Below are 21,764 nucleotides of genomic sequence, written 5' to 3'. Positions count from 1 at the left end.
GTTTGGCACGCCTGGCTGAAAAACAAATAAACAAACAAAAAACACTGATAATATTGTTTTGTTGTTCGTGCAATATTGAATAAAGTGCTGTTTGAATTAAAATCACTTCTGTCTCCTTGGTAGCTAAGAGTGATAGCTCATTAGAGTAAACTCCTTATTTTTATTTTCCATTATTATTCTTTTATTTCACCATCTCAGTTCACCCAAGTGAAAGGCAGAATATAAAAAAAAGCTTTTACAGTTAATTATGAAGTTTTATGGTTTTTATTAAATGTTTTTATAAAAAGCTTCATTTGCTAAAGTTTTTTTTTAAATAAAATGTTTATATTAAACTTTTAATGTTTAATAAAAAAGCATTTTATATCAGAAATGTGACCGGACACGGAAGCGCCTTCGTGCTGCCACGAAGGTGACACCTACTGTCAGTAGGTGTCAGTAGGTGCTGCCACCTACTGACAACATCCTGCTACTACACCATCTACTACAGATGAAACAGTGTAACATCTTTTATTAGAATATAATAAACATTCAGAGGAACTGCAGAATTTAAAGTCATATTAAACTGAGGAAAAAGCATTTTCTATAATAATGAATGAAAACCTATTAGAAATCAATTAATTAGACTGATTTCTGTTGTAGAAATCAGTGACTCAGCTATTTTTCTACAATCGGTGCTGAATTCATTCCAATGGATTTCAAACATTCATATGCTGGAGTGTGTTTAAACAGTCACATTCAATAACATGGAATATTAAGTTTATTTCAGTGGTTCAGTCAGTTCAGGGAGTGAAAATGATTTTAAGCACATTTAATTTGCCAGCTTTAAAATGTATATATATATTTTTATCTCTTTTTATATAGAGATATTGCTTAAAAGTATGACGATAACCACAATGCTTTTATTGTTCTGGTGTTTGAAATCAGTGTTTTTTTCAATTGTTCCTTCAGTGACCTTCATGTTATCACATGCAATGTGAGACGTTTTTTTCAGTCAATTATATTCATAATGAGGAATGATGAATATTGTAATCAGATGGAAACACTGTAACATCTTTTATTATAATATAATAAACATTCAGAGGAACTGCAGAATTTAAAGTCATATTAAACTGAGGAAAAAGCATTTTCTATAATAATGAATGAAAACCCTATTAGAAATCAATTAATTAGACTTTAAAAAAATACTAGGTTATTTAATTGAATTTTAGGGTGTGCTGCAAATCACCTCCATTTTTAAAGTGAAATAATTTAAGAGAGCTTAAATAAAATCAGAAAAGCCAAATCTTTATACCAATATGTTTAATTTAAGATATGAAATTTGTCTTGCATTTATGACACTTTGTTTTACTTTTCTCAGTTAGTTTGTGACTATTATTTTTTATTTCTTCTTTTTTCTGCTCAGTTTATTGTATCAAACATTTTTATTACTAATGTTTGCCTTGTCATACTATTTTTCTTGGGGACAAAACCCATAAAAGATTGCTATAAATCCGCCTTTTAACTGAAAATGTCACATGCAGCAATGAATTGTGGGTAATACTCATCGTAAAAGAAAATGCGGTCTCAGCGTAAAGATGGAAATCGGACAGAAAATGGGCAACGCGAAGGGCGGATGTGGAGAATGTGGGACGCACTGCGAAGCCTTCAACATGAACGCGCATTTGAGAGACGGACACTACGCAGCCGCAGTGAGCCGCTATCAACCCGCTTCTTTTTAAAACGTCCTCGACCCGATTCTCCACCGTCCTTAGAGGGAAAACCTCTCGTAAAGAAACGGATGTGAGAGGCAAGACGCAAATCCCAGGCTGAACAATGACGGTGAGGATGAGTACAGACAATTAAAAAAAATGGTGTTAATCAGTGTGCTGCTGTTATATCAGACAGAATGGACCAGGAGAGGAACTGACCCATCAGAACCTAAAGAACCAGACATCAGAGTCTCTTCATCCCTCAGTCATCTCCTGAGGCTGATATGGTACAGAACATTTAGCCATGATTAAGTTTCTTATTGTGGTTTTAGTAGACTGTTCTGGTTTAATTATCTGCTTATTGTATAATAGCAAAAGCCAAAATAACATAAATGGAGATTTAAAGAACAAATCATAGTAATAGATTAACAGTAAATGCATAAATATTTCCTACTTTAAAAGGTTTGAGGGCTTTCTATACGTTTTATTTTGAAATGTTGAAATATTTTATGACTACATTGTTAAGCGGTCATTTAATATATGATTTCACCATTATATTAACTTCATTTACCAGTTTGGATAATTTGACTTTTTATAAATGAAGAAAAAACATGCCACCAAAACTGTACCAGGCACAGACCTGCAGCCCAGGGGCGGTTCTAGACGGGGGCCACCAGGGGAACCGAAGAAATTATACTGAATAAATGCCTTTTGTTAATATTTAGAGGTAGATTTATTTAACCTTCACAATTTTACCTTAATGAATTCATGCAATGTTAAGGAGGAAGAGATGTGCTCTGCTGCTGTATATAGAAACGTTTTCCCGATTTAATGTTCTCTACTAAACAGAAAAAAGAAAAAGACCATCAGTATCATCAGTATAATAATTTATTACCTAAAAATTATATTAAAAGTTTAAATAATTTTTCTATCTAAAATTCAATCCATATCAATACATTTTCTAAGCAGAAAAACCATTATAACCATGTCAAATAAATACATCCATTTCCCCAAATCATTGAAATAAAATAAATAATTACAAATGATAAACACACAATAGACTCCAAAATTTTAAAAGTCTAAATCTGAAAGCAGTCAAACCTGCAATTACTCCACTTCCAATCAGCAGGTTACTAAGAATCTTACTTGAGGTTCACATTGTGCCATCAAACCTGCGAGTTCTCATGTGAACTGTTACATTTCTTTTGAGCGAAACTTTTTCTACAGAACCTGCAACAGAAAGGTTTCTAACCCGTGTGAATCTTCTTGTGATGAAGTAAACTGGATCTACACAAAACATTTTCCTCTGTCACTAAGGGTGCACCGATTGCAGTTTTCATTTTGGGGCGCTCCAATAGTCACACCTCTCAATGGAGAGCAGAAGAGAGCAGTGGCTGAGGTCAATAAAATTGGGGGATCAGATCAGCTTCACATGCAAGAATCAGCTGATGTCCCAAAATTAAGGAAATCAACATAGATTAATCGGCTGGCTGATAAATCAGTGCACCGCTACTTCTCACATGTGTGAGTTCTGATGTGAGAAGTTAAATTGCTTTTTTGAGTGAAACTTTTACCACAGGTTTCACATAAGAAAGGCTTCTCACCTGTGTGAACTCTGATATGCGCAATCAAGTCAGGATTCCTCTGGAAACTTTTCCCACAGGTTTCACATGAGAAAGGCTTCCCACCTGTGTGAACTCTGGTATGCCTAACCATGTCAGATTTCCTCTGAAAAATTTTTCCACAGGTTTCACATGAGAAAGTCTTCCCACCCGTGTGAACTCTGATGTGACTAACCAAGTCACATTTCCTACGGAAACATTTTCCACAGTTGTCACAAGAGAAAGGCTTCTCACCAGTGTGAATTGTCATGTGATCAAGTAAATTAGATTTAGATACAAAACTTTTTCCACAGGTTGTGCACGTGTAAGGCCTCTCACCAGAGTGAATTCTCATGTGTTCGTTTAAAATGCTGATTCGATGGAAACTTTTTCCACAAGCTGAACATGTGTACGGTTTTTCCCCTGTATGAATTCTCATGTGATCAATAAAACGACTCTTGTGAGGGTAATGTTTTCCACAGGTGGAACATGTTAAAGGTTTCTTAGCCGTGTGAGTCTTCATATGTGTTTTCAAGGAATTATTTCGAGAAAAGATTTTGTCACAAATTTTACAGGAAAATAGTTTTTGTTTTGGGTGAGCTTTCTTGTGCTTTTTTTGTTTTGAAGTCTCAGTTGTGCCTTTCTGTTTGTTCACCAACATGTCATCAGTCTCCTGTTTCACCACAAGCTGTACTTTATCCTGACTGATGTAGCGTTGCTTCTCTTCCTCTGTGAACTGTTGAGGTTCTGGTTCCTCTTGCTCCAGTTTTATCTGCAGAGGTTCTGGTTCCTCTTGCTCCAGTTTTATCTGCAGAGGTTCTGGTTCCTCTTGCTCCAGTTTTATCTGCAGAGCTTCTGGTTCCTCTTGCTCCAGTTTTATCTGCAGAGCTTCTGGTTCCTCTTGCTCCAGTTTTATCTGCAGAGCTTCTGGTTCCTCTTGCTCCAGTTTTATCTGCAGAGCTTCTGGTTCCTCTTGCACCAGTATTATCTGCAGAGATTCTGGTTCCTCTTGCTCCAGTTTTATCTGCAGAGGTTCTGGTTCCTCTTGCACCAGTATTATCTGCAGAGGTTCTGGTTCCTCTTGCACCAGTATTATCTGCAGAGGTTCTGGTTCCTCTTGCACCAGTATTATCTGCAGAGGTTCTGGTTCCACTTGCTCCAGTATTATCTGCAGAGGTTCTGGTTCCTCTTGCTCCAGTTTTATCTGCAGAGGTTCTGGTTCCTCTTGCTCCAGTTTTATCTGCAGAGGTTCTGGTTCCTCTTGCTCCAGTTTTATCTGCAAAGGTTCTGGTTCCTCTTGCTCCAGTTTTATCTGCAGAGGTTCTGGTTCCTCTTGCTCCAGTTTTTTCTGCAGAGGTTCTGGTTCCTCTTGCTCCCGTTTTATCTGCAGAGGTTCTGGTTCCTCTTGCTCCCGTTTTATCTGCAGAGGTTCTGGTTCCTCTTGCTCCTGTTTTTTCTGCAGAGGTTCTGGTTCCTCTTGCTCCAGTTTTATCTGCAGAGGTTCTGGTTCCTCTTGCTCCTGTTTTATCTGCAGAGGTTCTGGATCCTCTTGCTCCAGTTTTATCTGCAGAGGTTCTGGATCCTCTTGGTCCTGTTTTTTCTGCAGAGGTTCTGGTTCCTCTTGCTCCAGTTTTATCTGCAGAGGTTCTGGTTCCTCTTGCTCCAGTTTTATCTGCAGAGGTTCTGGTTCCTCTTGCTCCTGTTTTATCTGCAGAGGTTCTGGATCCTCTTGCTCCAGTTTCATCTGCAGAGGTTCTGGATCCTCCTGATGCAAAGTGGAGTTTTCCGGGTTGCTGGGCTCATTCAGAACCTCCTCCTCTTTAGACATGCTGCATTGTGGGAGATCTGGAAAAAAAAGAAAACAAAAGCTTCAAAATGTGAATCAATGAACCCTTCACTTTCATTAACAAAAGCTAAAATAAAAACAGTCTTCAGCAAACATGTACACGTCCATAAAATAATAAAATCTCTGCCATAGTTCGTCTTTTGGAGCAGAAACATTTGGTTTAAATATTTAGTATTTTACTATAAGTTACTGTGTGGTCATAATATATAATAATCACCATTATATTCTGTGATAATCTATATTTCTGTAATATTCATAATAATTGTCCTTCCCTCTTTTTTGTTTCTGTTTGTTAAAACGGTGGAGTACTCCCTAAATAATCCAGGAATGGATTATTTTAGTTTATTAGTAATATCAGAAATTGTGGAGTACGCACTATTCAGATCAATATTATACAGCCCAGAAATGGAATCAGAATAACTACAAACTTGGAATCCAGAAATACTTAACAGGAACAGTCACAGCTTAGTTTATATTACTTTTAACCCAGAAAAGGAATTAGATCAGTCTCTCTTTAGCTTATTTTATCAGAAACTGTAGAGTACTCAGCATTTAGAAAAGGAATTGGATACTCAGCAACGCTGAATAGGAGCACTTAGTTTACATACCTTAGAACATTAGATTAGTTTCCTTTCCTCTTTTTTCCCCTTGGTATGTTATTTTGTTTGCATTTCCTTTTAACTAATGTAAAGCAGTTTGAATTGCCTTGTTGCTGAAAATGTGCTGTATAAATAAAATTACCTCACCTCATAAAAATTATAGTATGACTTAGTGCATCTTATAACATTCACCAGGAAAGTTTATACAGGTGGTAAAGACTATTTTCTATATGCAATTATTTCACTCTCTCAAAAGTAAGATAACTCTCAAATCTTCCGTTTTTGTTTTGAAGGTTTCATAAAGACACAATGTGAGGAAAAAGAGGGAGATATTTTTAAAGAGATGGATTCACCTCACATCGGACTCAATCTCAGCTGCTGAATCATTCTGAAGCAAGAATGTGTGTTTTATTGTTTTTTGTTTTCATATTTCCAGCCGATGAATTGTATTCCACCAATACAATTCAAAAATACTTAATAAAATTCTTAGTAAATATAGATTTGATAGCCGTTTGAATAAAGTTTCTAGTAAAAAAAAAGAAAAAAAAAAGTGTATTATAATCGATTAAATGCGCTGATACTTTATTGTGTCTGCCAAACATACAACACTGAGTGGAGAGGACGACCGCTCCAAGATGGCCCCATAAATCTCGTCAGCTACAATAGGCGAGAGCGGTCCATGTATGAGGTTCCATTTTTGTCAAAATAAGTAGAAGTCATAAGTGTAGATGTCGATCTATGTTGCATAGGTCTATGTTGCATACGAGATTGCTGCACATGTAGTTCATGTAGTTGGTCCGTGTTGCTATTGCCTGTTCTTGTCGCCATTAAAAGTCTTGAAGTAGGTCATGTCTGATCAAAGAGTTTATTAAATATTACAAAAATGTTGGTCTTTCAATACCAGTGGTTTCAAAATACTTAGATTTCTACCTCGTAGTGTCTTCAGGCATTAGTCAGGGCAGCTAACGAGGTTGATGGGTGCTATGCGCAGTCTTCCGTTTTTATTTTCGTTTTAAATCTGTAATATCTTGACCTTTAGGAAGGAGTTTCACTTTCAGAAAGTATTTCAACTTCTCATTTACTTCAACGCAACTCAGTTTTTAACAAATTCTGTAGTTTTTGGTGTACTTCTAAATCTGCTTCTTACTCGCATCTTTTTGGGCCTGCTACTGCCTCTAGTGGCGTGGGGTGGTAACACAACTACTATAATTACTAAATCAGAATACCACAACGTCTTTCTTATTTACTATTAATTTTGGAATTATGTCAAAAGACAAAAGATGATTTATCTTTTGCCAGTAACATTAATTACTGGCATTTTTTGCCAGTCAAAGATAAATTATCTTTTGTCAGTAAATGATAAAATATAAATTATCTTATCAAACTTTTTTTTTTTCATTTTCTTAAGGACGTAGAGCTAATTAAATGACAAATACTTTTATACATTATAAATATCTACATACCTCCATCAATTACAGAAGGAACAAAGGAAATAAGGAGACATTAAAAACATGATCAACTATAATAAAACTACAATTTGCAATGTACATGTAAGAAATTTACTTCAGCAAAAGTCAATAACAAATGAATTAAGAACAGAAGAATAACCAGGGTTGCTAAACAGATACTAGCAAATATTCATATTTTTGTTTTTATGACGCCATGTTTAATATTCTGAGAGACTTTGTTGGTAGTTATACAAGAAAAAAATAAGTTGAAAATGATTTAATCTATAAAGGTGGAAATTTTCCTTTGACTCTAAAACGATAAATCATATGCATAGAATCACATTATCAACAATTTGTGAATAGACCAAAAACACTTGGCACGCTATAAGTAAATGTTATTTAGTTTGGTTAAGAATAATTATTGCACCATCGGGCGCCATTTCCTACACTATCGCGGCCTTCCGTTTAATATCTTTTGAAATTTGTGATACATTTTCATTTTTAAGAATGATTTTCACTCAGTATGTTTTTGAACTTCTCTCGTATTTTCTTCTGTACAGCTCAGTTTTTTTTTTTAAAACAAATTCTGTAGTTTTTTTCGTACTTCAAATCTGCTCCTTAGTCGCATCTTTTCGGTGTCTACTGCTGCCTCTAGTGGCGTGGGGGTGGTAACACAACTAATCCAATTACATTACTAATTCAGAATACCACAAAGTCTTTATTATTAATTCTGGCATTACTGGAAGAGTAAAGAATAAATCCCCTCACAAAAGAACATACCTTTTCATTTTCCTAAGGAAGTAGAGTTAATTAAATGAAATAAACAAGAACTGAAAGTGGTTCCAGATTTTCTTGATGGCCAACCTGTTGAAACTGAGGCAAAGTTTAAATTCCTTGTGTCATTCCTGGACAGTCAGCTCAACTTTGCTGAAAACACTGGCTATATATTTAAGAACTGCTCTCAAAGACTCAGTATTTTAAGAGGTCTAGCTTGAAGTTTTGTACAACCTTAGCTCGAGGTTGTTCAGTTAAAATGTTAAAACTTAACATTTTAACTCAAGTTTTAACTTTTCATCTCCTCAGTTGGTTTGGTCACATGAGCTGCAGACCAACAATCTTAAGAATATTTTGAATGGCAGGTACAACAGCAGGTAAATAATGGTGAAACCAAAAACATCTCTGTCTCAACTGTTTCCTACTAGGCCAGGACCCTCCACCTCGTTAGCTGCCAAAACTAATGCACAAAGATACTATGAGGTAGAAATCCAAGTATTTTGAAACCACTTTTATTGAAACCACTGATATTGAAAGACCAACATTTTTGTAAAATCTAATAAACCCTTTGATCAGACATGACCTACTTCAAGACTTTTTAATGGCAAAGAGAACAGGCAATAGCAACACGGGCCAAGGACATGAACGACAAATGCAACATAAACCTGGAAGTAGTGATGGACTCTGACCTGAACCTTCAGAGCCACATAAAGACAGTCACAAAGTCGGCCTTCTATCACCTGAAGAACATGTCTAGGATTAGAGGACTAATGTCTCAGTGCGATCTAGAGAAAATCATCCATGTGTTCATCTTTAGTTGCATTGATTACTGCAACAGCGACTTCACAGGTCTGACCAATTATTCAAACAGCTGCAGCTGATCCAGATGCTGCTGTTCTGACTAAAAATTAAAAGGGGTGCAGTTTTTAATCATTTTTTCATTTTTATTTATTTTATTTTATTTGACTGTTTATTACTCTGTGTTTTTGTTTTTAATGATGTAAAGCACTTTGAAATGCCTTGCTCCTGAAATGTGCTATACAAATAAAATTTGATTGATTGACATATGCAACATCTACATAGGCATTATCTACATGCAACATAGACATCTACGCGTATGACTTCTACTTATTTTTGACACAAATGGAACCTCATATCCAGGAGGCGTCTATTCTTTTATTATGTCTATGGGCTCATCAGTAAAATCTGAAGGTGTTTCGTACCTATTCGGTGTAAGACGATCTTCGGTATCCGGGTGAAATCCAGCGGTCTGCGCTGATCCTCCATCTCTTCTTCGATCTTGACGTTGATTTCTTTCAACTCTGTGAATGTTTCTTCAGCAGGAGTTTCCTGCTCGTTGATAAACTCTCTCTGAGGCGGAACTGAAGACATTTTTTATTAAAAACACTCACATATTTAGCTAAACTTCAAACCCGTTTTCACACAACCGTCTAACAAAAGAAAAGTTGAGAGTATCCCGTGTCCTCTGTTTTTATCTTTTTGTGTTTCACTTCAGTGGCTGTACTGAAGAAACTGGAAATTATTTTTAGTTCCGCTTTGAATTTTCTGCTGCGAGTCTCCTCTTTAATTGAAGGGTTTATTGTTAGTGGAAATTTAGAAAATAGTTTAATTTATATGTGTAACCTGGGGTTGTGACTCTTTTTGTATGGTGGTAAAACATAATGCTGCTTGATAACTCAAGACCAAGTACAAGCAGGGAGGGAGAGTTTAGTGAGAACCACAGGTGTCAAACTCCAGTCCTCAAGGGCCGCTGTCCTCCAGTTTTTAGATGTGCCAGAGGTTCAAAACGCTGGAATGAAATGGTTTAATTACCTCCTCCTTGTGTAGATCGGTTCTCCAGAGCCTTAATGACCTGATTATTCTATTCAGGTGTGGTGCAGCAGAGGCTCATCTAAAAGTTGCAGGACACCGGCCCTTGAGGACTGGAGTTTGACACAACAAACAAACAAACAAACAAACAAACAAACAAACAAACAAACAAACAAACCAAAAACACTGATAATATTGTTTTGTTGTTCTTGCAATAATGAATAAAGTGCTGTTTGAATGAAAATCACTTATGTCTCCTTGGTAGCTAAGAGCTTGGTAGCTCATTAGAGTAAACTCCTTCTGATTCATTTATTTTTTTTCCATTATTATTCATTTATTTATTTCACTACCTCAGTTCACCCGAGTGAAACGCAGAATACTAAATTACATACAAACTAATGTTTTCAAGCTTTTACAGTTAATTTAGAGGTTTTATGTTTTTATTCAATGTTTTTATAAAAGCTTTATTTACTAAAGCTTTTAATGAAATGTTTATATTAAGCTTTTAATATTTTAAAAAAACGTTTATATCAGAAATGATAATTTCGTTCTGCCACCTATATATATTAAACTTTTAATGTTTAATAAAAAAAACATGTGATCAGAAATGTGACCTGACACGGAAGCACCTTCGTGCTGCCACCTACTGACAACATCCTGCTACTACACCTACATTGTTTCAGCTGTTGTAGAAATCAGTGACTCAGCTATTTTTCTACAATCGGTGCTGAATTCATTCCAATGGATTTCAAACATTCATATGCTGGAGTATGTTTAAACAGTCACATTCAACAACATGGAATATTAAGTTTATTTCAGTGGTTCAGTCAGTGAAAATGAGTTTTAAACACATAATTTAAATTTACTAGCTGTAAAATGTATATATTTTTTGTCTCTTTTTATATAGAGATATTGCATATAAGTAAGACGATAACCAGAATGCTTTTATTGTTCTGGTGTTTAAATCAATGCTTTTTCAATTGTTTCTTCAGTGACCTTCATGTTTTGCATGCAATGTGAGACGTTTTTTCAGTCAATTATATTCAAAATGTTCAAGTTAAATACAATAATCTAAAACACGTGGCCTTATACTGTTTTAAAATGAGTCAGAAACTACAAACTACAACCTCAAGTGCCGACATAATAGCTGTGCGTATTCTAATTATACAGATCTATTCATACTCAATAAATTAAAATATGAAAGAAAATGTGGTATTAACATTAAGATTAAGAATATCTTCGGTTACCTACTTCAAAGCAGGTATTAAGCATTCCTCTCTTTAAGCCTATGAAGTAAAATGTTTTTATTAATTTGTCTATCTAATCTTAAGCCGCATTGAGCCGCTATCAACCCGCATCTTTTTAAAACGTCCTCGACCCGATTCTCCACCGTCCTTAGAGGGAAAACTACGGTGCCCGACAGGTGCAAATACACAGCAACAGAGAAAACATGCAAACAAAAAAAGACACGCGCACAAATGAAATGCAGCAAACATAAAAATAGACGCAAACAAAAAGTAAATGAAATGCAGCAAACATAAAAATAGACGCAAACAAATGAAAAGCAGCAAGGCTTAGCTTTAATCAGTCAAACCCATTTGCACAGGAATAAATTAAATACTTTAGTGAACAAATTTTTTTTACAGCTATTATGTGACTTAATATCTGTGTTCCACCTCCACTCATAGGGGAAAACTAGCGGGAGTTTTTATAACAATTTGCCGGGAAACATGGGTTCTCTCTCGGTGTGCCGAACCTGGAGCGCCCGACCACCTGACGGCTGGCTGTTAATGCAGCGGGAGCAGACATCTCCGAAAACGTCGGAGCAATATTGTAATTAAGTGATTTATTGATGAACCGAGCAGATATTTCAGATCTATACATCTACATTCTCGCCTAAAAACATTGTAAAACATCATTTTGTGTAATTTTAAGTGTAATACAGCAAAAATAATTTTGCCGCCATTGCTTCTTTTCTGAACACACATTATAAGGCAGGGGTGTCAAACTCTATTTCACCGAGGGCCACTTCAGCATATTGGCCCCCCTCAATGGGCCACATTGACGGTACAAATCAGGAGGGCATCCCTGCTAAAATACACCAGACAAAAGGTTGACTTCCCTCATTCAGGTCTGCAGAGGCTTATAATGAGTCAATGGTCCAGGTGTGTTAGAGAAGGAATGCATCTAAAGCTGCAGATGGTAGCTCTGGAAAACTAGACTTGGGCACCCCTAGCATAAATGTATAAAAACCCAGATAGCACAGAATGATTGAAACAACATTGAATCAATGTCAGCCAGAAACATTGAATCAACGTTGAACGCTGACATTGAAACAACATTGAAAGTGGTCGGTGACTTGTATGTTGAATCAACGTTAGGGTTTCAACCATAACTGACATTATATCAATGTTGATTCAACCATCATCTGTATGTCAACTTGTATGCATACTTGTGTTGATAGTACATTGAATCAGTTATGAATCAATGTTGATTCTACATTATATCAATGTTGAGTCAGTCATCATCTGAACGTGGATCTGCATCCGGATTTCGGTTGATTCTACATTGAATCAATGTTGATTCAACACTCATTTGACTGTGGATCTGCATGCATATTTGTGTTGATTCTACATTGAATAAGTTAGGAATCAATGGTGATTCAACCATCATCTGAACGTGGATCTGCATGCATATTTGTGTTGATTCTACATTGAATCAATGTTGATTCAACACTCATTTGACTGTGGATCTGCATGCATATTTGTGTTGATTCTACACTGAATCAGTTAGGAATCAACGTTCATTCAACCATCAGCTGAACGTGGATCTACATGCAGATTTGTGTTAATTCTACATTGAATCAATGTTGATTCAACACTCATTTGACTGTGGATGTACATGCAGATTTGGGTTGTTTTTATATTGAATGAAAGCTAAGGATTTATGTACATTTTACGTCTGATAGGTCTACATCATAACATGCCACTAAAAGTTTCTTCACTGGTGTTAAACACTGTATTATTGGCAGATGATGCGTAAACTGTGTACAAAGGTTTAAAAATGACAACATGGGTTTGATTTAACATTTTATTTAAGAAAAGAGGGACAGATCTTTAAACATATTTGATTCCTTTTTGACTGTCAAAACAACAGTATGTTGTCCACAGAAGAACAGAGTCCATGAAGTTAAGCTTTGTACTGTATGAAGTAGGGAAACAGTACAAGTTGTGGTATCCCCAGTTTGACTCTGGTTGGCGTCACTTTGATTCCTTGTGATGTTTTCCTCTCGTTCTGGTGCGTAATGAAGCCACTTCTTGACAATTTTGCTGCAGTCCTCAAGAGTCAGCTTTCGGTCAAACTGCAGAGCAACAGCTGAAAAAAATAAAAGTGAGGAAGGTGCCAGTTAGAAATATGATAAACATTTGAAAAGTTCTGAAACACAATGAAATATTAAACAGTGTACTGGTTACAGGTCTGAGAACAAATACAAACCATATAGTTCCATGTGCACTCACTGTTAAATTAATATCTTAATCTTTCATTAATATTTATCTTAATGTTTACATATACAACTCCATTTACCCATCAAGCTGCAGTATAGTGTAGGATTTATGATATTGATATTAAATCAATATTTAAAATAAAGGGCTGTTTATCAGAAAACCTAACAATAAAACTCAGGGAGGATCAAGTTTATTTAACACACCAGAGACAAATAAATCGAACAAAAGGTGATTTATAGTGTAGTTGGAAAAATTATAATTTATACAGAATAAACTTCCATCAAATAGCTGGTTCAATCTTCCATCAACTACAAATATTTCCAAATAAGTTGATTAAATTCCTTAAAAAGTGTCTATATGCTAATAAAGATCCCACACAAGTAACAATAGTCCAGTTCAATTTAACCAGTTACCAATCCAAGGATCAACAGACTGAATCAGTCATTAGCAGGTTTAGTTCAGTGTTTCACCTGCCTTACATGTTAAGTGTTTCCCTTCTGCCTCACCTGGATTGAATCTGTGGATGATTAACAACCTTCTGCACTTCTTGATGGCTGCAGACGATCATGTAATCATCCAACTCAGCTGTTCTGGTACAGAGGCTCATTTAAGCACGACCCTAAGCATATCATAATAAAAAGTTAAAAACAAGTGATTACTATCACAACAATTTAAAGCCCACCTGGAGCAGCCAGCCTTACACTTCCTTGTCCACCACATGTTCTCCCAGACCAAACAATAGGCCCCGCCCTATTTTAAAAACTCAAATCCCACAAAATCTCGCAGGATTTCATACTTAGGCGTGGAGTGGTGGGTAGGATGAAAATAATACAAAAGGAGACATGACCTCAATTATTAAAAATATCCGTTTTGCCCCAAAATAACCAGGATTACTATGGGCACAAAACAATGCCCTTATTTTTCAATAAACACATTTAAGATCAAAGTAATATTGAAAAACTTACCATAAAAGTGCTCAGCGGAGAATTCAATTCAGAAGCCGGTAGCAAACAAGCCAGCAGCAAAGTGGCTTTTTGGTTGGGACAAACCACAAGTGTAAAATTGGGGAGGTGGACTGTACAACTCCTAGTACAGACTTGTAGATGTTTTTGTGTCAACACATTATGCACAGTCAGTAATAATATTTACAGACAAGTAAGAAAATGTACAGAAAGGAATCACAACCCACTGTTCTCAACATGTAGTGCTTAATTTGAAACATGATTAACCCCCACCTAGTAATAAAATGTTCTGACCCAGAGCTCAAGGAGGGGGAGGGAAGAAGGAATGAGAGGGGGTAAAGAGGAGAAGGTTGGGAGGAGCGGCTGGGTGGGGGAGGTTTGGGAGGGAGTAGGGGGAGATGAGGAGGCAATGAGGGCTGCAACAAACTGCCCAGATTGCACACAACGGTAAATAAACGTTGAATTATAGTTAGAATGGTTGATTTTTGGTTGAGGTCAACAACTGACGGTTGATCAACCATCAAACAACCATCCACCTCCAGCCAAGTAACCAATGTTGAAACTGTGTCATTGAGTCAATGTTGTTTTGTGGTTGAAATCTAATGAATGAAATGCTAATGTCTGATCAACGACTGATCAATGTTGAATCAATGTTGAATCAATGTCAGCTCTTTTGCCACACCCCTTCCCCTCCTCTCCTCCTCATCAGAGCTCTGGGTCAGAGCATTTTATTAGTGAATGGGGGGTATTACATTCTAAATTAACCTCTGTAAAGGATAGTGGGTGAAGATTCATTTCTGTACATTTTCTTTCTTTTTCATAAAAAAGTCCTACTGACCATTTGTGTGTGATATATTGACATAAAAACATCTACAACTTACTACAAGGAGTAAGGAGTGGAGCGGTCCACCCCCACCATTTACATGAGTGGGATGTCCCAAACACACAGCCACTTCGCTGTTGGCTTGTTGGCAAAAGATGTTAATTCAATGTTGAATTGCCATCATGTGCAATCTGGGCAGGCGCAGAGCTATGGGGGGGGGGGGGCTTAAATATCTGATTATAGACTGAGAAAGTCTACCGCCTGTTGAGAAAGGTCTATTTAATGTTAAAGTTACTTTCCCTCAATGGAATATATACTAGTCAGTCCCAGTGACCGTTTCACTCACGGTTTAGCCGATGTGTGTCCTGGGTAAAGATCAACCAAAAAACGCAGACCAACCTCCCCGCCCCTCGCTCAACAGTTTCTGGTAGCGCAGGCGATAAACGTCAGGGGCCTGGTGATTCGTTAGGGGTCCGGTAATTAGCCCCGCCCCCCGGCCCAACGCTGACTTGTTCCGCTAGTGAATCTGGGTACAGAACGGAATCACAACTCAGTGTTGTCAACACATAGTGCTTAAGTTAAAATGTGATTAACCCTCACCTAAAAGGGGTTGTGCTGTGGTCGCGCAGGGGTTAAGCACAAACCACAATCAAGGACTCAGTCCTCAACGCAGCTGTCACAGGTTCAATTCCTGACCTTGGCAACCTTTGCTGCATTACCCCCCTTCTCTCATTACCCACTTTCCTGTCAATTAACTATCAAATAAAGGCCACTAGCCAAAACAATCTTTTAAAAAATAAAATGTTAAAAATTAAAAACCCTCACTTAAAATTAAAGTTGTTTCACCCGATTGAGGGGTAGATGGGCCCAGGTGGGGGGAAAGAGGTGTGTGTGTGTTTTTGGCAGGTGGAGGGAAGGGGGTTGGGCGTTTGAATGGCAGGCGGTGGTGAGGGGTGCAAAAAACACCTGAACACTTTGATTACTAGTTTTTCCCCAAACCTTATCCTCAAGGCAAACTGACCTGCATGCTTCAGCAAAACCTTGTTAATCAAATGTTAATTAAAATCATGTGTGCTGAATTAGGGAAATGGCTAAAACTTGCAGGGCAGTGTGCCTGGTGCCGGTGCTGAAAAACACTGGATTCGATGTGGCATTTCAATCAATGAATGTTAATTGGCTAGAATTGAATGGTTGTTTGATGGTTGATCCAGCTTCTGTCGTTGACCTGAACCATACATGCAGCCTTTGTGATCATTATTCAACATTAAATTAACATCGTGTGCTATCTGGGTAGTTCTTCCCCAAACCTTGACGTCAATCAAACTGACCTGCGTTTTTTCAGTTCAGCAAAACCCCGTTAATCAGATGTCAATTAATATCATGTGTGTTGAATTAGGGAAATGCCTAAAACTTGTAGGGCCTGAAGGACCAGTGCTGAAACACACTGGATTCGACGTTGGCATTTCATTTATTTGATGTCAACCACAAAACAACATTGATTCAATGACACAGTTTCAACATTAGTTAATTGGCTAGAATTGAATGGTTGTTTTATAGTTGATCCACCATCAGTTGTCGACCTCAACCAAACATGCAACCTTTGTGATGATAATTCAACATTGAATTAACATATTTTCCAACAAGCCAACAGCGAAGCAGCTGTGTGTTTGGGACATCCCACTCATGTAAACGGTGGGGGTGGACCGCTCCACTCCTTGTAGTAAGTTGTAGATGTTTTTGTGTCAATATATCACACACACACAGTCAGTGAGAATTGTTATGAACAAGTAAGAAAATGTACAGAAAGGAATCACCACCCACTATCCTCTGCAGTGGTTAATTTAAATGTGATAACCCCCGCTCAGTAATAAAATGCTCTGACCCAGAGCGCTGATGAGGAGGAGAGGAGGGGAAGGGGTGCGGCAATACAGCTGACATTGATTCAATATTGATCAGATGTTGATCAGACATCAGCATTTCAGTCATTAGATTTCAACCACAAAACAACATTGATTCAATGACACAGTTTCAACATTGGTTACTTGGCTAGAGGTGGATGGTTGTTTGATGGTTGATCCACCGTCATTTGTCGTCTTCAACCAAAAATCAACCATTAATCAGACTTCGGCATTTCAGTGATCAGATTTCAACCACAAAACAACGTTGATTCAATGTCACAGTTTCAACAGTTTGATTGGATGATTGTTTGATGGTTGATCCACCGTCATTTGTCGACTTCAACCAAAAATCAACGATTCTAACTATTTTTCAACGTTGATTTAACATCATGTGCTATCTGGGAATACAATGTTAAAAATAAATTAACTCTGCTGCTCTCTAGTGGCGAGAAGCCGTAATGTTGGCTGGTAACAATCGGAATGCATTGTGGGAGATGTGGTTTGTAGTCAATTCGTGCTCAAAACCTATTTTAAGCCAATCATTGGCCTATAAAATGCTGGGGGGCCTCATGTGGCCGCGGACCTTGAGCATTACGCCACAGAACTGCCAATTGGTAATTGAAGTAAAGTAGCTTCGATTTCAAAAAAGCCAACATTGAAGTCGATTGGCAAATGAACCATCACCAAAGAGGAAGGCTCTTATTGTCTCACTGAACCCCAAGAGATGCATAACCTACAAAAACCGTTTCTGTCTGGTTTCGAACCAGAGACCTTTTGCGTGTAAAGCAAACGTGATAACCACTACACTACAGGAACTGAACTTCTCTGCTTTGTTTCAGTTTGAGGTTCCAAAGTTGATGATGTGAGATGCAACATGAAAATGTCAACTGAGTCTTGCACTCAGATACCTGGATTCAGAGTACAGACCATGACACCACAGACCCTTGTTAACCTTTAGTAAACACCTGTGATGTATAGAACATGCAAAATCTGTTTCTGTCTGGTTTCGAACCAGAAACCTTTTGCGTGTAAAGCAAATGTGATCACCACTACACTACAGGAACTGAACTTCTCTGCTTTGTTTCAGTTTGAGGTTCCAAAGTTGATGATGTGAGATGCAACATGAAAATGTCAACTGAGTCTTGCACTCAGATGCCTGGATTCAGAGTACAGACCATGACACCACAGAACCCTTGTTGACCTTTAGTAAACACCTGTGATGAATAGAACATGCAAATTCTGTTTCTGAACCAGAAACCTTTGGCGTGTAAAGCAAACGTGATAACCACTACACTACAGAAACTCAGGCTCTTTGCAGTGTTCCTGGTAGATGATCCACATTTTGTTAGAGACTAACATCAAAGATGGGCATGGAACAATGTCAAATACTTAAACCACTGAACCTCTCAGAGAGCACAGTAACTTAGTGAACAAACTGTCAGACTTATACTTGTGCCTAATTTCACATTACAGTCCATAAACTAAGCCTGGGATCAAAACATTGTATTGAAGATGTCATTAGCAGAGACAAATGGTTCTACAGAGACTTGGCTAAATGGCTATAAAATAAAATCAATACTTACAAATAAAAGATGGTTCAAAAATAAAATTAACACATTAAAATAAAAAATATCTCTGAAATACAATCAACACTTGAAAATTAAAAATGGTTCAAAAATAACATCAACACTTCAAAATACAAAATCTCTGGAAAATAAAATATTATGTATGTTGTTTTGAAAAACATTAGAATATAAGCACTTTTATCAAATCTTCATCGTGGTAAGATCATGTCAGTTCTTCTTAAATCCATGGAAACTCAACAGTTTGTAAGGTAGGTGAGTTAGCTCAGCAGGTTAGAGCACGGTGCTGGTAATGCTGAGGTCAGCGGTTCAAACCCCGTATGGGACAACTCATGTGTAAGGTCTTTCATACAATCAACACTTCAAAATAAATAAGTGTTCAAAAATAAAATCACCACTTCAAAATAAATAAGGTTTCAAAAACAAAATCAACCCTTCACAATAAATAAGGTTTCAAAAATAAAATCAACACTTTATAATAAAGGTTTCAAAAATAAAATCAACACTCTACAATAAATAAGGTTTCAAAAATAAAATCAACACTTTACAATAAAGGTTTCAAAAATAAAATCAACACTCTACAATAAATAAGGTTTCAAAAATAAAATCAACACTTCACAATAAAAAATGGTTAAAAAAATCAACACTTCAAAATTAAAAATAGTTTAAAAAAATCAACACCTTACAATTAAAAATGTAAAATGTTTTTTTAAACCATTAAAAATGGTTCAAAAATAAAATCAACAGTTCAAAATGTATAATGGTAACTGTTTCTGTCTGTTCAGTCCATAAACTAAGCCTGGGATCAAAAAATGTATTGAAGATGTCATTAGCAGAGTCTTGGCAAAATGGCTAAAACATAAAATCAATACTTACAAATAAAAAATGGTTAGGAAGCGCATTACAAACCTTTGGTTGAAATGGCGTGTTAAATTCAAGTCTCCATTACAGTCCAGAGAAAACTAAAGAGAATGCAACGTTGTGTTAATCCATTTGAGGAGCCGGTAGTTTATCTTGAGGAAATAAATGATGATGCAAAAGTTAATTAGACTATAACATGCGCAGTCCGCTACTCAACCACTGCGGACATGGCTCCGCCGCTGAAAAGACTGAAAAACCGCTGGGAGAAACTCATCCAGCGGATTTAACAAATGGAGCCATCTTGGTGCACGTTACCCAGGAGAGCGGCGGTCTGGAGGAGCTGCAGACGTAACATTTGTCCGTTTCGGGGGAAGCGAAACCACGCTAAATAAATAAATAAATAAATAAATAAATCCTGGTAAAAGCGCACACCGGACCGCGCAGGGTAAAACACTCACAGAGTTCAGTTTATCTGTTTGGATCAGACAGATCCAACTGACTGATAAATTAGTGCAAATTTTTCTGCAGATGGGAACCAGGAGGAAGTGCGTTCAGACCCCAGCGGGTGAAGTGATGCTAATTTAAGTAAAGTCGCTTAATTTAATTTATTAAAAGTTATTGGGGCCTCATGCCAGTGGTTTTTGTCACTACGAGAAGGTACATTTATCTGTTTAATTTGTGATGTGATCTGGATTCACGGTGCTAAACTGCATAAAATGCGACTAAATAACCGATGTTAATATGATTGTAACTTCACGGATAAAAATAGTAACTACATGAAAGATTTTTTTTTCAATTTATTTTTATTTTTTTATGTTGTCGGTCAAGCTAACGTCTAGCGCGACCTGCCGCCCAGACACCAACTCACACACATCTTCATTCACAGTCTTACTTGTAATTCAATTCGATTTTTCTTTTCTTGGACGTTTTGATGTTAGCTTGTCGATGTCTCAGTTTTATTCGCTGGGAAAATCAACAAGCAGCTTGAGGTGACTCTGCTGCTCTCTAGTGGCGGGAAGCCGTAATGTTGGCTGGTAACAATCGGAATGCATTGTGGGAGATGTAGTTTGTAGTCAATTCGTGCTCAAAACCTATTTTAAGTCAATCATTGGCCTATAAAATGCGGGCCACATTTAGCCCGCCATGTCATTTTATGTGGCCCGCGGGCCTTGAGTTTGACACGTGTTATAAGGGATGCAGACCCTAAACTTGGACGCAGCTGTTTTTTGTTCGACTCCCTCTAGTGGTCTGGAGCACTTCCAGTTTTCAGCATTTTTGTTTGCATCTTTTCTTTTGTTTGCAGCATTTCATTTGTGGTTGTATTCTTTTTTGTTTGGTGCATTTTATTTGCGTCTATTTTTATGTTTGCTGCATTTCATTTGTGCACTTCTTTTTGTTTGCATGTTTTCTCTGTTGCTGCGCATTTGCACCTGTCGGCCACCGTAGAAAACCTCTCGTAAATATAAAGATATGAGAGACAAGACGCAAATCCTAGGCTGAACAATGACGTGAAGATGAGTACAGACAATTAAAAAATGGTATTAATTAGTGTGCTGCTGTTATATCAGACAGAATGGAGCAGGAGAGGAACTGACCCATCAGAACCTAAAGAACCAGACATCAGAGTCTCTTCATCCCTCAGTCATCTCCTGAGGCTGATATGGTACATTACATTTAGCCATGATTAAGTTTCTGATTGTGGTTTTAGTAGACTGTTCTGGTTTAATTATCTGCTTATTGTATAATAGCATCAGCCAAAATAATACAAATGGTAATTTAAAGAACAAATCATACTAATAGATTAACAGTAAATACAAATATTTCCTATTTTAAAAGGTTTCTTAGGGCTTTCTATACGTTTCATTTAGAAATGTTTAAATATTTTACGACTACATTGTTCAGCGGTCATTTAATGTATAATTTCACCATTATTTTATTAACTTGGTTTACCAGTTTGGATAATCCGACATTTTATTAAAGAAAAAAACATGCCACCCAAAAATGTACCATGCACAGACCTGCAGCCCAGCGGCGGTTCTAGACGGGGGCCAACAGGGGAACCGAAGAAAATATACTGAATAAATACCTTTTAATATTTAGAGGTAGATTTATTTAACCTTCACAATTTTACCTTAATGAATTAAAAATTATAGTGCTGCACCTTTAGCTGCTGTTCCATCTGCCAGGGATCTGCAACCTCTGGAGACACAAGTGACTCTTTGGCTCACTGATTATATCAAATGATGAAATATTGTTCTGGTTTTGGTTGTTTAATTCTTTTTCAAGTGTCGCCATGGAAAAACAACGTCTGCCCTGACCCCTGTGGGAAATCTGGTCTAGAACCA

General features: G+C 37.0%; 1 protein-coding gene, 1 long non-coding RNA gene and 1 other non-coding gene across 3 annotated transcripts; all 3 read right to left on the bottom strand.

The window, feature by feature from the left end:
* Positions 1–2,558: 2,558 nt before the first annotated feature.
* On the bottom strand, positions 2,559–9,481 carry LOC106911412 (uncharacterized). Its single transcript, XM_088016158.1, has 2 exons — positions 9,180–9,481; positions 2,559–5,134 (listed from the first exon to the last, which is right to left on the bottom strand). The coding sequence occupies exons 1-2, from the start codon at positions 9,346–9,348 to the stop codon at positions 3,198–3,200; spliced, it is 2,106 nt and encodes a 701-aa protein (XP_087872284.1). The 5' UTR covers positions 9,349–9,481; the 3' UTR covers positions 2,559–3,197.
* Positions 9,482–12,862: 3,381 nt separating this feature from the next.
* On the bottom strand, positions 12,863–14,397 carry LOC148154273 (uncharacterized). The gene is made up of 3 exons (XR_015766246.1): positions 14,258–14,397; positions 13,799–13,911; positions 12,863–13,161 (listed from the first exon to the last, which is right to left on the bottom strand). It is a non-coding gene; the product is annotated as an uncharacterized LOC148154273 (long non-coding RNA).
* Positions 14,398–17,718: 3,321 nt separating this feature from the next.
* Positions 17,719–17,791, bottom strand: trnav-uac (transfer RNA valine (anticodon UAC)). Its single transcript has one exon. It is a non-coding gene; the product is annotated as a tRNA-Val (tRNA).
* Positions 17,792–21,764: the final 3,973 nt, after the last annotated feature.

This window comes from Poecilia mexicana, unplaced genomic scaffold, assembly GCF_051168715.1.
Source record: "Poecilia mexicana isolate PSO_F unplaced genomic scaffold, ASM5116871v1 scaffold_18, whole genome shotgun sequence".
In the NCBI taxonomy this organism is placed as follows: domain Eukaryota; kingdom Metazoa; phylum Chordata; class Actinopteri; order Cyprinodontiformes; family Poeciliidae; genus Poecilia; species Poecilia mexicana.
The sequence above is the reverse complement of the archived record's forward strand: the minus strand, read 5'-3'. Positions and strand labels throughout refer to the sequence as shown.